Source organism: Myxocyprinus asiaticus, chromosome 32 (genome assembly GCF_019703515.2).
Source record: "Myxocyprinus asiaticus isolate MX2 ecotype Aquarium Trade chromosome 32, UBuf_Myxa_2, whole genome shotgun sequence".
Lineage (NCBI taxonomy): Eukaryota > Metazoa > Chordata > Actinopteri > Cypriniformes > Catostomidae > Myxocyprinus > Myxocyprinus asiaticus.
Window position 1 is genome coordinate 32748376 of NC_059375.1, and position 17906 is coordinate 32766281.

The 17906-nt window shown below is 36.7% G+C and overlaps 1 protein-coding gene across 1 annotated transcript in view; it reads right to left on the reverse strand.

Moving 5' to 3' along the window:
• Nucleotides 1-17906, reverse strand: part of LOC127423216 (unconventional myosin-XV-like) — a 57589-nt gene that overhangs the window by 18053 nt on the left and 21630 nt on the right. Inside the window, exons 24-39 of the mRNA XM_051667355.1 lie at nt 12549-12611; nt 12104-12161; nt 11870-11994; nt 11538-11633; nt 10988-11223; nt 9057-9226; nt 8790-8862; nt 6104-6277; nt 5889-6007; nt 5600-5670; nt 2646-2745; nt 1564-1674; nt 1340-1425; nt 625-882; nt 281-359; nt 81-188 (exon numbers count right to left, since the gene is read on the reverse strand). Coding sequence (XP_051523315.1) covers nt 81-188; nt 281-359; nt 625-882; nt 1340-1425; nt 1564-1674; nt 2646-2745; nt 5600-5670; nt 5889-6007; nt 6104-6277; nt 8790-8862; nt 9057-9226; nt 10988-11223; nt 11538-11633; nt 11870-11994; nt 12104-12161; nt 12549-12611 — 1927 coding nt within the window. The remainder of the gene's footprint in view (nt 1-80; nt 189-280; nt 360-624; nt 883-1339; nt 1426-1563; nt 1675-2645; nt 2746-5599; nt 5671-5888; nt 6008-6103; nt 6278-8789; nt 8863-9056; nt 9227-10987; nt 11224-11537; nt 11634-11869; nt 11995-12103; nt 12162-12548; nt 12612-17906) is intronic.

Sequence of the window (17906 nt, forward strand, 5' to 3'; positions counted from 1 at the left end):
TGGGGTGAACTATTCCTTTAATGATAATTTTTTTTTTCTATAGCTTTGATAATGAAAAGCAGAATAAAAAAGCTTCTGACCTTCAGTCTTGATTGGAGGAGGTGATTTGTGTTCAGACACTGGTGGAGAGGCATATATCAGTGGCTTAGCAACCTTTGGTGCAGTCTTTGTGCGTGCCTCTGATGTACCTGAGGTGCATAAATATTGTGGAAATCTTTTATGCAATTTTGTGAATTATTTTAGTAATTTTAAGGATTCTGATTCGACATTGTTTACTAACCAATCTTTTGAAAAAAATCTCTCTTTTCTTTAAAGGACCCTTGAACTTCTGGGGCCTTAATATCCACTTCATTCTCAGGCTGTGAAGAATAAAATAATTCAATTGTCAAACTTTATGAATCATGCCCATAGGTAATGTGATAAACTACCTGTGTTTATTTTGCTAGGACACCAGTGTGGACTTTGATGCACTTCATACATCCATTAAAAATCACCTTGAGACCAGTTGGTTAAAAGTAATTGCAAGAATGGATAAGAAAAGTGACAATTAGTCTGAATGTGTCAAAATACTTTTTGGAGCAACTCTAGGAAGGAATGTAGCTATGGGAAGTCCAGATGCTGTACCTCGGAGCTGCGGGGCTTTGGAGGGGTCTCTGGGGCATTTTTGGGGCTCTGAGGACTGGTTCTCTCTGGTGGGGGGTGGCTGGGTTTTGCTTTAGGTTTCGGTGTTGGTGAGTGCCTGGGTGAGGGTGAGCGTGCACGTGGAGGAGAGCGCTGCCATTGCCGTGGAGACTCTCTCTGAGACTCTTTCTGACGTTTGTGCAACTCTTCCTGATGCTTTTTCTGGGACAGTGTCATTGCCTGCATGGTCATCTGCTGGGCCTGCATAGAAAGAAAGATATTTCATCTTGAAATCATTTTAATGTTATATACAGTGGCCTTAAAAATATTTGGATTTTTACTGTAAGCCACAATTGGACATGTTTGACAACCAGAAAGAGTCCAAATTCATTTTGTATTAGTTTTGGACAGTATATCTAGTTCTATATAGTTCTTTATGTAAATGTGAACATACATTTTGTGATTTAAGAACTTAATGAGCTTTTTAAAGACAACATAAAATTTACTCTATTTCTTTTTTAACAAATGTCACTTATTGTGCATGATTTATCAATGCCAATCAAAAGAATAAGAATAATAAACACTCTCATTAAAATGCATTGGCCTTCTCCGCCTGTAAAACAACTTTTCTGCTGACATAATCAAGATCATGTGGGCGGGCCTTGAAATAATAATAATATTAACCAATAATATCATAGCCAACTGTTGGCTGACTCACCAGGAGCAAAGCCTGTTGATTGATAAATGCCTGCTGCTGAGCAGCCATTTGGTCTGTGTTGACAGCTGGTGTGGTCACAGGCATGGCTGGTGGGGCGGCTGGCATAGCCATTGGCATCATCATAGCTATGTCCAAGACAAAAAGTAGGAAGAGTTATGCTTTTAATAGATTTAACTACAAGAGAAGCATTGAGAATAGGTAATATGGACAGCAGGGATGCTTACGTGGCATGGGTTGCATCATGGATGTGGCTGCAGTAGCGGGCATCATATTTGGCATCATCGGTGTGGCAGCATAACCAGCCATGGCAGGATTGATTGGCATTCCTAATTTAAGTGGAATAAGAGGTATAAATAACACATATATTTTAGAATTACAGTTGTATTTCAGATATATTAGAAGGTTTGGCCACACCACCTCACTAGTGAAAGTGTCTAAAGGGCTATTCACACAGGATGTGATCTTGCGTTCAGAAACAGCTAGACAGAGCGCACAGGTGTCTCGAGGTGTGCTTTTAAAATGTTAACTACTTTTTTTACTTGACACAAAATTTTAAAGAAACAGGCGTTCTTGGCGCAAGACGTTGAAAAAGCATCAGTACGTGTTGTGGCAGTCAAAGACATCCGTCTGACACATGTTTATATCTCCTGGGATTCTCACGCACAACAGTCTCTAGAATTTACTCAGAATGGTGCCAAAAAGAAAAAACATCCAGTGAGCGGCAGTTCTGCGGACGGAAACGTCTTGTTGATAAGAGAGGTCAATGGAGAATGGCCAGACTGGTTCGAGCTGACAGAAAGACTATGGTAACTCAGATAACCACTCTGTACAATTGTAGTGAGCAGAATAGCATCTCAGAATGTATAACACATCAAACCTTGAGGCAGAAGGGCTACAACAGCAGAAGACCACGTTGGGCACTTTATTAGGACCATAGTGTTCCTAATAAAGTGCTCAGTGAATGTATATCAAATTAACCAAAATATCAAATAACCAAATTGCACACTAATAGTGATAAACTGATAGTGATAAACTGATATATCGGCCAATTAACAGAAGTGGTCATTAAGCCTAGTGTCAGTTCCAAACTAAATCGACAGCACTGTCAATGAATAGCGCACATTTTCTGTATTTAAATATTGTTGAATGAATTTGGAGTAAATATTGTGTAAGATAAGTGTTTATTTAAATTCAAAAATTGTGTGTACATTTTATCTGAAATCATTACATTTTATTGTATATATCAGCTTTATTGCCTTTGTATTATCATTGGCTATTAAAAACCCAGTTGACTAATCAAACAGATAAGCACAAGACATAAGAGTACCTGCTCCAGTGTACATGCTGGGCATCATCCCTCCTCCTCCTCTCATTCTACGATTCAGCATAGCCATTCGTTCAGAGTCCTAGCAACGTAAAGCAACTATATCAATATAAATGCAGATAATGACACCTCAGGCCAGCCCTTAAAGATAAAAGACAATACATGAAACCTCAGAGTTAAGTGCCAATGCTATGCAATCTTGGCAATCTTAGAATTTAAATTTTTGAGTGAAGTACGCCTTTATGAAAGGCTAAATTAAGTGAAGAGTTTCAGCTATTAGCACCTTCAATTATACAGTTTAGTGGTCATTAATATTATAAAAATATTTTACCACAGAATGCCACGATTGACCAGTTAGACTCAAGTATTTCAGAGAGCCATGTAACAGTACAGGTGCATCTCAATAAATTAGAATGTCATGGAAAAGTTCATTTATTTCAGTAATTCAACTCAAATTGTGAAACTCGTGTATTAAATAAATTCAGTGCACACAGACTGAAGTAGTTTAAGTCTTTGGTTCTTTTAATTGTGATGATTTTGGCTCACATTTAACAAAAACCCACCAATTCACTATCTCAAAAAATTAGAATACATTACAAGACCAATAAAAAAAACATTTTTAGTGAATTGTTGGCCTTCTGGAAAGTATGTTCATTTACTGTATATGTACTCAATACTTGGTAGGGGCTCCTTTTTGCTTTAATTACTGCCTCAATTCAGCGTGGCATGGAGGTGATCAGTTTGTGGTACTGTTGAGGTGGTATGGAAGCCCAGGTTTCTTTGACAGTGGCCTTCAGCTCATCTGCATTTTTTGGTCTCTTGTTTCTCATTTTCCTCTTGACAGTACCCCATAGATTCTCTATGGGGTTCAGGTCTGGTGAGTTTGCTGGCCAGTCAAGCACACCAACACCATGGTCATTTAACCAACTTTTGGTGCTTTTGACAGTGTGGGCAGGTGCCAAATCCTGCTGGAAAATGAAATCAGCATCTTTAAAAAGCTGGTCAGCAGAAGGAAGCATGAAGTGCTCCAAAATTTCTAAATGAAATACAAAACTTGCTCTCATCTGAAAAGAGGACTTTGGAACACTGGGCAACAGTCCAGTTCTTCTTCTCCTTAGCCCAGGTAAGACGCCTCTGACGTTGTCTGTGGTTCAGGAATGGCTTAACAAGAGGAATTCGACAACTGTAGCCAAATTCCTTGACATGTCTGTGTGTGGTGGCTCTTGATGCCTTGACCCCAGCCTCAGTCCATTCCTTGTGAAGTTCACCCAAATTCTTGAATCGATTTTGCTTGACAGTCCTCATAAGGCTGCAGTTCTCTCGGTTGGTTGTGCATCTTTTTCTTCCACACTTTTTCCTTCCACTCAACTTTCTGTTAACATGCTTGGATACAGCACTCTGTGAACAGCCAGCTTCTTTGGCAATGAATGTTTGTGGCTTACCCTCCTTGTGAAGTGTGTCAATGATTGTCTTCTGGACAACTGTCAGATCAGCAGTCTTCCCCATGATTGTGTAGCCTAGTGAACCAAACTGAGAGACCATTCTGAAGGCTCAGGAAACCTTTGCAGGTGTTTTGAGTTGATTAGCTGATTGGCATGTCACCATATTCTAATTTTTTGAGATAGTGAATTGGTGGGTTTTTGTTAAATGTGAGCCAAAATCATCACAATTAAAAGAACTAAAGACTTAAACTACTTCAGTCTGTGTGCATTGAATTTATTTAATACACGAGTTTCACAATTTGAGTTGAATTACTGAAATAAATGAACTTTTCCACGACATTCTAATTTATTGAGATGCACCTGTATACATGTGTTAGAGATGTGGCCTAACAGTTAGCGTATGTGCTCTCACATGTTGAGCTGTGGTGCCCAGGAGGGCGACATGAATTTGAAAATAAAAAAATACTTATCTCTGTATCTAGATTTGATAGACAAATGTCAACAAAATAACAATAGTTGTAAATTATATGTAAAGAGATGCAGTTGGCAAGGTCCTAATATTATATTAATTAGGGCTGGGTATTGACACAGATTTCCTGATTTGATTCTGATTAACAAGCTCTCGATTCGATTTGATATCCAATTCATGTGGGTATATTTTATGTCCCTTTTGCTTACATATGAAACAAATTCTCTCCCAGCTAATGCTGTTAATTACACAAGGGACTTTTTAACTAGGTAAATAAAACAAATATTAATTTTACTAATTATATTTTATTAGTTTTTCATCATTTTGGTCACATTTTAGCTGTTTAAAAATGATCAAAGGCATGTTTTCAATCAATAAATATGATGATATTATATTGCATATGTTATATTTTGTTACTTGTATATTGTTTAATTGCATAATTTGTACTATTTACAAGTATTTTTATTGATTTGTATAACAAGTGTTAAAAATTGGCACTGTCTCTTTAAGAAAACCAGCATTTCTGTAAAGAGTGCCTGTAAATGAGCGCATATTGATGAGAGAGACTCCAATGACTTTATCTCACCTGTGCTATGCGTGATTAAAATTAAATGTTTATTTTTTGTTGTTGTTTTTGATAAACAACTGACTGTAAAGAACAGAAAAGGTATTAAAAGAGACGTTTTTCAATGACAAATGGGTCGCGTGGATCTCGTCTTTGGACATGCATTACACGGAACAACTTTTACTCCTCAACACGCAGTGAAAGGATCTCGCTGCTGAATACTCCATTATTATACTACACAATCACTGGTGAGAGAAATCTGAACATTTACTAGCTAGTTGCCAAGTGAAATCCTTCTTATTGTATGTAGAGGGCTGCGCACAGAGTAAAAGATAAAACTTGGGATTTAAGAATTGATATATAGAATGAAGATCGTGATGCATCATAAAATCTATATTTTTACCCACCCCTAATATTAATGATGGGGTTAATAGTGACTAGGAAACTGGACAATACTGACCGGAGGACCCTGATCTAACACAGGGTCAAAGAGGTCATCAACGTAAGAATCCATCCGCCGCCCTCGAGATCCTAAAAGAAAGATTGTTGCAGGAATGTCCTTTATAAAATCAGAATGAAAGTTAGGCATTTTTATTTATACTGCAGGGAGAGTCAGTTCCAACCCTCAGCCTGTAGCTTTCATTCTCTTTCATTTGTTTGATCGTCCCTCTGCAAAGCTATGCCAGACAACAATGACTCAGAATTTACTGTCTGTTTCTAGCAGCTTTTGGTAATGGCTGGGCACTCACCCTGAGATGTGGAAGTGGGTTCGTAGGTATCCCATGGAGATGTCTCAAAGGAGGGGAGCCCAGGGGCTTGCATAGAGGGAGCAGGTGGTATAAAGTCATCCAGGTCTGTGGTCATCATCCTGACATAAGAGAACAAGAGAAAATTGACAAGTAATTACAGGAACAGTTCACTTCCTTTGACTGAACTGTCAGTACAGAGAATGAAAGAGGCATACCTGTCCCCCATGTCACTGAAGAGGTAATCAGGTTGTGCAGATGGGTGACCCATGGGCACATCAGCCTCCACTCCAGCCAAGAGATCCAAAACAAAGTCACAGCCAGCCAGATCGGTCCAGCCTTCCCCAGCCAGCAGAGACACAGACCAGCCTCTTGTAGCTTCAGTCAGACCCCTGACGCAAACAAATATGGCTTTGCAAAGTATTCTAAAATTCTCAGAGACACTCTGTAAGGGATAATGTACAGTCATACAGTGACTGTCTTAAAATAAATCCCAAAAGGGTTATCAGGGTAACATATTACCCTGAAGGGCTTTTTGGCAGTATTGACTGGCTGACTGTACATGCTTATTGCATGGCTACTTACTAAACAGATAACTATATGGACATTTAAAGGTTGACCCAGTTCACCCAAAAATGAAAATTCTCTTATTTACTCACCCTCGTGACATCCCAGATGTGTATGACTTTCTTTCTTCTGCTGAACACAAACAAATATTTTTAGAAGTATATTTCAGCTCTATAGGTCCATACAATGCCATAGTGGTCAGTACTTTAAAGTCCAAAAAGCACATAAAGGCAGCATAACAGTAATCCATTTAACTCCAGTGGTTAAATCCTTGTCTTCTGAAGCGATATGATAGGTGTGTGGATATTTAAAGTAAAACATGACTTAAAAATGTATCTGTTTCTCACCCATTCCTATCATCTCGCTTCTGAAGATATGGATTTAACCACTGGAGTCGTACAGAATGTATGACTTTAATGCTGCCTTTATATGCTTTTTTGGCCTTCAAAGATCTGGCCACCATTCATTTGCATTGTATGGACCTGCAGAGCTGAGACATTCTTCTAAAAATCTTCATTCTGCTGCAGAAGAAAGTAAGTCATGCACATATACAGAGTGGCATGAGGGTGAGTAAATGATGAGAATTTTCATTTTTGGGTGGACTGTCCTTTTAATATTGATTTGATTTATTTTTAGAAGGTCACAGATTTACTAATTACCACAATAACATCTATATATATATATATATATATATATATATATATATATATATATATATATACAGGTGCATCTCAATAAATTAGAATGTCGTGGAAAAGTTCATTTATTTCAGTAATTCAACTCAAATTGTGAAACTCGTGTATTAAATAAATTCAATGCACACAGACTGAAGTAGTTTAAGTCTTTGGTTCTTTTAATTGTGATGATTTTGGCTCACATTTAACAAAAACCCACCAATTCACTATCTCAAAATATTAGAATATGGTGACATGCCAATCAGCTAATCAGCTCAAAACACCTGCAAAGGTTTCCTGAGCCTTCAAAATGGTCTCTCAGTTTGGTTCACTAGGCTACACAATCATGGGGAAGACTGCTGATCTGACAGTTGTCCAGAAGACAATCATTGACACCCTTCACAAGGAGGGTAAGCCACAAACATTCATTGCCAAAGAAGCTGGCTGTTCACAGAGTGCTGTATCCAAGCATGTTAACAGAAAGTTGAATGGAAGGAAAAAGTGTGGAAGAAAAAGATGCACAACCAACCGAGAGAACCGCAGCCTTATGATTGTCAAGCAAAATCGATTCAAGAATTTGGGTGAACTTCACAAGGAATGGACTGAGGCTGGGGTCAAGGCATCAAGAGCCACCACACACAGACCTGTCAAGGAATTTGGCTACAGTTGTCGTATTCCTCTTGTTAAGCCACTCCTGAACCACAGACAACGTCAGAGGCGTCTTACCTGGGCTAAGGAGAAGAACTGGACTGTTGCCCAGTGGTCCAAAGTCCTCTTTTCAGATGAGAGCAAGTTTTGTATTTCATTTGGAAACCAAGGTCCTAGAGTCTGGAGGAAGGGTGGAGAAGCTCATAGCCCAAGTTGCTTGAAGTCCAGTGGTAAGTTTCCACAGTCTGTGATGATTTGGGGTGCAATGTCATCTGCTGGTGTTGGTCCATTGTGTTTTTTGAAAACCAAAGTCACTGCACCCGTTTACCAAGAAATTTTGGAGCACTTCATGCTTCCTTCTGCTGACCAGCTTTTTAAAGATGCTGATTTCATTTTCCAGCAGGATTTGGCATCTGCCCACACTGCCAAAAGCACCAAAAGTTGGTTAAATGACCATGGTGTTGGTGTGCTTGACTGGCCAGCAAACTCACCAGACCTGAACCCCATAGAGAATCTATGGGGTATTGTCAAGAGGAAAATGAGAAACAAGAGACTAAAAAATGCAGATGAGCTGAAGGCCACTGTCAAAGAAACCTGGGCTTCCATACCACCTCAGCAGTGCCACAAACTGATCACCTCCATGCCACACCGAATTGAGGCAGTAATTAAAGCAAAAGGAGCCCCTACCAAGTACTGAGTACATATACAGTAAATGAACATACTTTCCTGAAGGCCAACAATTCACTAAAAATGTTTTTTTTATTGGTCTTATGATGTATTCTAATTTTTTGAGATAGTGAATTGGTGGGTTTTTGTTAAATGTGAGCCAAAATCATCACAATTAAAAGAACCAAAGACTTAAACTACTTCAGTCTGTGTGCACTGAATTTATTTAATACACGAGTTTCACAATTTGAGTTGAATTACTGAAATAAATGAACTTTTCCACGACATTCTAATTTATTGAGATGCACCTGTATATATATATATTTATGCAGTTTATCCTCTTGGTTACCTGTGGCTAAGTAGCCAGGAAGCCAGTTGCTCCCCTGTCGTCCAGGACTCCACCTCCACAGTTAACCTCTCCTCTGAAAAATAAATATTCAACATGAATAAAGTCAAATTATTTTTAATTGACATCCTTGATATCATTTATTCCCTTGAAATTACATCACAAATGCGATCGTTTTACAGTGGCACTGTATCCTGCATCAAGCTGTGGCACTCTAAGGATGCTTATTCTATTGTTCAGACAGTGCTCATTAACTCTTACCATCCTTACCATTGAATGTGTTGACCTCCACCACCATCTTTCCTTTTCTTTGATTGGCTGTCCACTCCAGCTGAGTTGGAGGATACCGCCTACAGGTAGGTGAGGGAAGCTGGAGGGAAGTAAGCAGCTTGTGCTGGCACAGAGAGCGGTACTCCCCTGGACCTCGATCTGATACATACCTGACAAACGTAAACACACTTTTTTAGTTTTGAAGAAGAGCATCAAAATAGTACAGAGAGATTGATATTTATCATGATCAATAAGGATTTTGACTTCCTAATTGCGTTTTACTTCAGTATTTCAATGTTTCTTACTTCCAGTTCACATCTGTCAAATTTATTTAAAGGAATAGTTCACCCAAAGATGAAAATGATCTGCATCCATTCAAATGTGGCGCTTTTACATGTCAGTCATTTACATGAATCGTCACTGATTCAAAATCTGACATGATACATTTAATTCTGCAATAGTTGATTTAAGAGATACATTGGAGGGGAAGATTTTTAGTAAATGACTTAAATTTTGGTCTTCTTTTTCATTCTTTTGTGTTTTATGGAAGAAAGAAAGTCATACAGGTCTGGTACAACATGAGGGTAAGTAAATGACAGAATACAAATTTTGGAGTGAACAATCCATTTAAGAAATGTTACAATTAGGGCTGTCAATTTAACACCTACTGTATATTTTAGTGCGATTAATTATATGAAAAATTAACTTAACTAATAATTCCCCAAATTCAAATGTAATTTTCATACCATCAGACCAATTTAAGCTTGATTTACCACCTTGATGTGGCAGTAGGGGGCAGTCAGTGCTCCAGCTGTACAGGCAAAACACCTCGTCAAACCAACAAGAACAACAGGCAGCACAGCCTGCGCTCAAAGACAGCTGGACCGAGCACAACAGAATGCAGGGATCGTTTTTTTCAGCATTTCAAACTACATTTAACTTGACACAGTGTCCTAAAAACACAGCGCTTATGACTAGAGATGCTAAATCTAGTGAAAAGTAAGGCTCCAAAAGCATCTGTCTGACACATGAGTCCATAGATAATAATATTAATAAATAATAATAGTGTTATGTTGGGGGCCTGGGTAGCTCAGTGGTAAAATACGCTAGCTACCACCCCTGGAGTTTGCTAGATCGCTATTTCAAATCCCAGGGCGTGCTGAGTGACTCCAGCCAGGTCTCCTAAGCAACCAAATTGGCCTGGTTGCTACGGAGGGTAGAGTCACATGGGGTAACCTCCTTGTGGTTGCTATAATGTGGTTCATTCTCAGTGGGGCGCGTGGTGAGTTGAGCATGGTTGCCACAGTGGATGGCGTGAAGCCTCCACACGCACTATGTCTCCGTGGCAACGCGCTCAGCAAGCTACGTGATAAGATGCACAGGTTGACAGTCTCAGACATGGAGGCAACTGGGATTCGTCCTCTGCCACCCGGACTGAGGCGAATCACTACGTGGCCACGAGGACTTAAAAGCACATTGGGAATTGGGCATTCCAAATTGGGAGAAAAAGGGAAAAAAAATAAAATAAAAAATAATAATAGTGTTATGTTCAATGATTTGGAAATAAAATAAACAGTATTTCAACTTTTTTGTAAGGTAGAAATGCTTGTCTGCTGCCACAACGTATGAATATGATGTATTTGAATGATCTGAATTATAATATTTATTATATATAATATTAATAATTATTAATTATTATATACAAAATTATCTTAATTTGGGGGCCTTTCTCAGTTAATATTGATATATGCGATTAATTGTGATTAATTTGATTAATCAGCACATCACATCATTAATTTTATTACATTAATTGATTTAGAGCCCTAGTTACAATCAATGGCAATATTATATCAGTCCAACTCGTATTTGAGTTAATAATCTCTACTTTAATCAACACTTTTGGTTTTGTGAAATTATAACAGTAGGTGTACTTTAGTAGGGGTTTCTCCAGGGCAGGAGAGGGTGTGAAGGCACTCAGACAGCAGGCCAGAAGCAACCAGCCCCGCAGGGCACTCTCCTCTCTCTCCCCGTCCCAAGTGTGGTAGACCAACTGGGCTAGAATCTCATCTCTGATGTTGGGCCGTGTCTGGCTCTTCTCCACAATGTAGTTCCCTAACATCTGCTCTTGCCATCCAGTCAGATCTGAGTCTCCGGTGAAACGCATGATCTAAATTAGAAGGAAGGCAAGGAAGAGTCCAATTTCAATGTTCCATACCTAATTTCCAGTTAATACTATTATACAATGAATTACAAAGATTAAAATATTCGTGTTGATTTTTTGTAGAACAAAATATTGTATTGACGTGGCAATAAAAATGTGTCTTTAATGGAATTACTGGAAGAGTCAAATGCATTAATTAGATTCCAAATACATTTGGCCATGTAGTGTACTCGGGCTACTAAACGGGTTAAAATGGGTTACTGATTTATTGAAAACATCAAATTGAACCAAAAATTGAATAAACCCAGTATCTCACTGACCAGTTTGTAGATTTCAAGAGCAGTACGGGCATCCTCATGGTCAAGAGAAGTCAGGGACTTCTGTAGCGGGTAGCCCTGCGGTTGGCACCATCCATCCTAAAGGAAAGAAAACAGATAACTGTGATGTATCAGAACTAAAATTAAACGGATTCACTTGTATGAAAAGAAATTATACGTGAAGCAAATGTCCAGAGAACTAGAACAGAGTTTTTATAACGTTAAATACATAATATTATAAATATTAATAATATTTTTTATCATTATTTTCCTACAAATTTCCAAGGAGAAAAAAGCTTAATAATTAACAGCATATCAACATATTAACATCATACCTTTAAGACTGTGTTGGCATATTGAGAAAAAGGATGACTGTCAATATTTAGCGGCAGTGACAGGTTGTGTTCTGCTTTTACTTGTGGCAGAGCTACTTCTGTTACCCCTGATCCTTGAGGTCGCCCTTAAAGGCATCACAGGAAAATGCAGATAAACAAAGAGTGGCATACAAATATTGCTTGTATTTAGTCATGCCGATGGGCAATTGTGCTATCAGGTGACAATACTCTTACCTGCTGCACTGCGTAATCTGGCTGACAGTTCTGCCGGGATCTCCAATATTCCCACATCCTTTAGGAGAGATATAATATTTTTTATGTGCTTTTTATGTTTATGAGATGTGATGGTCAAAATTAGCATTTAACTCTGAAGTTAGTTAAAAAAAGAGTTAAAAGATAAAGATCATGTGCATGAAGACTTTGAAAACAAAACACAAACCAAAACAAAAAAGACAAAACAAAACACAAAAAATAAATAAAAATAAAAACAAAAAACAAAAAACCAAAACAAAAAAGACAAAACGAAACACAAAACAAAAAAATAATAAAAACAAAACAGAGCAAAAAACAAACAGATGAACAGAACAAAACAAAATACAAAACGATAAACAAAAAGCAACAATAAGAACAAAAAAATATACAGTGAATATATACAGTAATAGGAATCAATGCGTCTCACCATCTCTGAAGACGTTGATGTAGGTTTTGCAACGTGCTTCACTCTGCTTTTATCAGTATGTTCCTGATAAAATCAAAATGCAAACAAAATCTAACATCATAAAAAGTTTAACATTGAATTTATTTAACAGTAATGCCCTTTGTTCATTCACATATTTTGACTGTTTCATCCTCTACTGAGTGAACAATGAAACATTTATTTTGTATGACTCTCCAATCAGTTATTCTTTTACCTGTTCACGGCATTGTACGAAAGGTAAACAGACCTATTCTTAGCTGCTGAGCTGCTTTTATATCCCAGAAAGACCCTCCCTCTACTCGCTCCTCCCCAAACATAAGAATTACATGAAATATGAGTTTCCAAATCCATCCCTAATCTTTTATCTTATCACTGTGTTTGACTTTACTCACTTTTCTGTTATGTGTATCACCGCTGCCATTAGTGCATAGAAGACAGAGGCCTTACACTGATTTCCACATATTGTAGAAAGAAACCTGGGAGTGTTCTGGGGTGTTACCTGTACCTTTTATCTTTAACATTTTTACTTCTATTGGAGAGGCAAAAATGAACAAATACACAAAAAATAACCAGATAAAGCTGTTTAACCCATTCAATGCAGTTTAAGTCCAGCATCACATTTCAAACCAGTCTCAACATTTAAAAAACTCTACAAAGTGATTTGACAGCACAGTACATGACAGCTCAAATGGACATAGTCCAAACTTCATAAAATGATGACAGGTCATAAGGATACCAAAAGCAGCAGGTTATGTAACTTAGTGGATCATTTAAAAATTATATAAACTAACTGTCAAAAGTCTGGACACACTTGAATAATCCTTTGTTTTTTATGGTCATAAAATATTTTGATCTAAAGTTTTATTTGTAAATCCTTGAAATTTGTTTTGTAGACAAATATACATTGTGCTTATTTATAAATGAATGTGTTGGACCGGATAGTGAGGAAAAAGCAGCTAACAAGTGCCCAGTATACATGGAAACTCCTTAAAAAATATCACAGGTGGATGTTTTTTCCCTCATGAAATTGGTGATCTCTATATACTTCCCATACATCATTGGTGTTATTTTATGGTTTTCATAACGTATTATTCTAAAATGCGGGAAAAAAATAAAAATAAACAATGAATAGGTGTGTCTAAACTTTTAACTAGTAGAGCAAGAACCTTTCAGATCGAATAAAAAAAATTAAAATCTTTATCCAACGTATTACAGTAGATAAATAATACAAATATACAACTTCTAATTTACGGTCATCTTTTGGCAATCTACTTACTCTGAATACTCCCTATATAATTAATCTATTCTGTTCGCTATTTGTCATGTGTTGAATGGATAAATATTAAACACTACCTACCTATGACGATATTAAAATAATGTAGCAGTCCCCATGGAAAGTGCTCTTAACAGCAACAGAAATGAATGTATTATCTCATAAAAAACAGTGAGTTTGGAATCCAAGCAGAAGAGAAATGTTGACAGGTGTGGGTCATTGCGTGAATATGAGAAAGAGAGTGAGACAATCGAGGTGGGATCAAAGATGAAAGGGCAGGTAAGAAGGTGGAGTTCACCTCACCTATTGTAAATGTAATATTTTCTACATTTGTACACACTGTTAAAACAGTCCATGACGCACTAGAGAGGCAAAACATGCCATGTGAATTATAGTCTATTAATAACCATGCTAATAATAGTTGTTATAATGATAATACTGTCCAGGGCTCAATAATAAGAATACATTTTTCTGATGGCCCAGTCTGCTAGTAGTTCAGATTTGTACTTGGCCTGCTAATATTTTTTTTTACTAACCTTTGAGCACGAATGATATTTTTTTAAGCAACAGAAATAAATAAATACATTTGTCATTAAATATTGTTTACAAAAAACAAAAACACAAATGTTGGAACAATTTAAAATAATTTATTAGTTTTTGTTTTAACCAATAATAGCTGGAAATTAACCCTTGTGCAACCTTCGGGACATTTTTGTCTTTTTCATTTTAGTTTTCGCGATCATTTTGGCTGTGTTAATGCCAATGGCATACATTTTGCCAAAGATGTGTATTTTTTGGGGAATTTTGATATTTCAACCTCAGTTCCTATAATACATCTATAATACACTGTGTACACAAAATAGTTACACTCAGGACCTTAAGGACAAAAATGTCCTCATTGAAACCCATTAAAACTGCAATATTTGATTCCAGTGCCATTAAAGCATAAAAGCATGAATTCTATGATATTATACTTTCATTCCGGAGCCCTGGCTTCAAATTTTTAATTTTTAATATTTTCCACCAGATGGCACCATTTTTCTCATGTTTAGCCTATGGAGCAAATACATGCTTTTTTCCTATTTTCTGTTTGCTGTATTATAGAGCACTGCAGGCCAATTGAATAAATGATGCAGCTAAAAATGTGTGAGTGTGTTGGTATGGAAATCAGAGTGTTTTGTATGCGTGTATTAAGAAATTTGTGTGTGTTTGTGTGTAAAAAACAACAGTGGCATTATATAAACAAACTGGCATTTAAAGGGTTAAAATCCTGAAAATGAATGAATATTTGGTAGTTATTATCAGGACTGATGTTGGTTAAAAAAATGTACTCATTGAAAGTGGAAAATAATATTAATATATAATATTATTATGGCAGTTTTTTGACGCTGACATTTTTGTCCTCTAAGGACCTCTGAGTAACCTTTATAAATTGACGCACAAGGGTTAAACAGTTATAATATCATGCCAAGACAGCAACAAATTCATAAACACAGTATGTCAAGAGATTAGTTTATTATTTTCAACCCATACTAACTGATGCTCCCAATAACATTCTCACAATTTCAACAAAACCTCATCTGTGTTTGCCTGTTAGATAACCTAATCTTGGTGAGCAGAATTCACAACAACATATCACAGAAAACTATATGTTTACATTTGCAAGGCATTAAAACACATGTACGTAATCAAGGAATGTAAGACAGAGTGACAAAGCAGCAGTGGCCTGATAGGTCCAAAACTCAATCACAATGGTCCTGCCCCATTGTTATTGTTGAGCCCTGTTGTGCATTATGAATTTGATGTGAAAAAATGTGTAGAAAGAACTTTAATTTGGAATAAAAGTTCCAGAAAAATAAATGTTAATACTTTTATTTTCAATAAAAACTTAAATGGCAAAAAGAAGTTAAATTCAATGGCAATGCATGATACTGCATTGTTTTCTATAGAGATGCTTATCATGTAATAAGAAACTAAGAGTGCCATTTAAGAGCAATAAATTGAATTCCACCTTCTCATAAATTCATTCAGTACAAAAACGGGTCCAAAGTCCTTCCAAGTGGTAAATATATTTAAAGACACATGATTTATCATGCAAGTTCACACTCTGACCTTACACGTAATAGTGTATGGCGGGAAGTCCAGAAGCATGAATTAATATACAGAGGCCCTAAAAACTGTTTGGACACTTCAGCCAAATTTAAAAATATAACATCATTTGTTTGCAGATGCCACCTGATTAGATAATTTGTTTTTTAATGCAGTGACATAAATGTCCAAATACTTTTTGGGCCCACTGTATGATTAATACAATACTAAATAATGAGATGGGACAAGAGGGGCTGGAACTTAGTGATGTCATATCCATGTGTTAGTATTAGTGCCCGACCAATATATCGGTCGGCCGATATTAGCCTTTCACCGATATATCGGTATCGCCGTATATTTTACTGATATGCGCCAATATGAAAACTTTTTTTCAGAACATATAATGCAGAAAACAATGCTTTAGAATTGGTGTCATAGCGTAGTTTGTCCAGCAGAGCGCATTCCGACTCCATTGTTTACAGAGCTGACTCTGAACTGTGGCTCTGCAGACAGGGAGGAGTTAAACAGTGTGGATTTGAGCGATCTTTTCTCATTAAATTGCTAACTAGTTTGTGAAATACATACTGGAAAGTTAATAAAAAATTACCCCATCATTTTATATAACGTTAACCCTGTCCCTGACAACCATGTCACTCATGTTTATCACATCTGTTTGCTGTTAGCCAGCTATAGTTTATCAGTTAAGTCAGTAATGTAGCAGATTGAAATGTAAACATCAGATCATCTTTTTGCAGCTCAGCAGACAACGGTGCAGTGGTGGATTGTGTGTGGTGAGTGTTGATTTCACGCTTAGCTGTTGCCTAGTTGGTGAGACACAATGCTGGAAAGTAAATAAAGTCCATCTTTTGCTCTCCGTGATAACGAGCTTATAGCTAACTAGCTAATCACGTAGCTACTTTCATTGTTGTCAGCTGAGTGGAAGCTAATGTGTAAACGTATTCACCGAACTGTTTTGTTCAGGATTCACAGTTTGGTACCCCCTTCAACTGAACAATTCCCGTCGTTGCATTTATAAAATGTAATATTTAAAAGTGGTTTTCCAGACATTAAAATAGGATACGCAATAAAAGTAGATTTAATAAATAGTATATTTGCCCTGTATAAATAATAATATATAGGAACTGTATCTAAAATAAATGAGGGTTGATACACACTAATACAACAGGCTGGAAAAATTGAATTTATTCATTTTAATATCCTATATAAATATTTTGAATGTGTTGAATCTTGACACCGGGAGACGCACCCTAAAAACTGCACCGTTAGATCAATTTCATACTGAAGAGCTGCTTAAAATTAAGCTTTTTCTCTCTCTCTCTCTATCTTAAATGTAAACAAGTGTAAATTCAACACCATAATATATGTCGAAAGGACTGAAGCCTGTCAACCAAAACATGAGCTTATTTATGTCATTAAATATCAGTCTGCTTTTTTATTCCATCAGTTACTCCTGGTCGGAGGCTGCCGTAAATATTTAGTTTATACGTTGGGTTACGTCCTACATACATTTAATGGTACAATGCTCAAATATTTATTAGAGCGTAAATTGTGACTTAGTGCCCATTTACGCCACAACTAGGCGTAAGTTGTAACGTACGTATAGCTGGTGCAACCGGCCCCTGATGTTTATTTAGTTATTTATTTTATTTTAATTTATTATTTATTTAAATGGTCAGCATTTGACTGATACTAAACAGTACTGATGTTTATTTAGCTATTTATTGTATTTTTATTCTTTATTTAAATGGTCAGCAATTGACTGATCCTAAACATACAGTACTGATGTTAATTAAGCTATTTATTTTATTTTTATATATTCTTTATTTTAATGGTGGGCAATTGACTGATACTAAACATACAGTACTGATTTTTATTTAGTGTTCAGTGTTCATTTCTAGAATTTGTTGACAATGTATAATAATAATGTCAAATGTTCTTTGATAAAAATATTTGTTTAA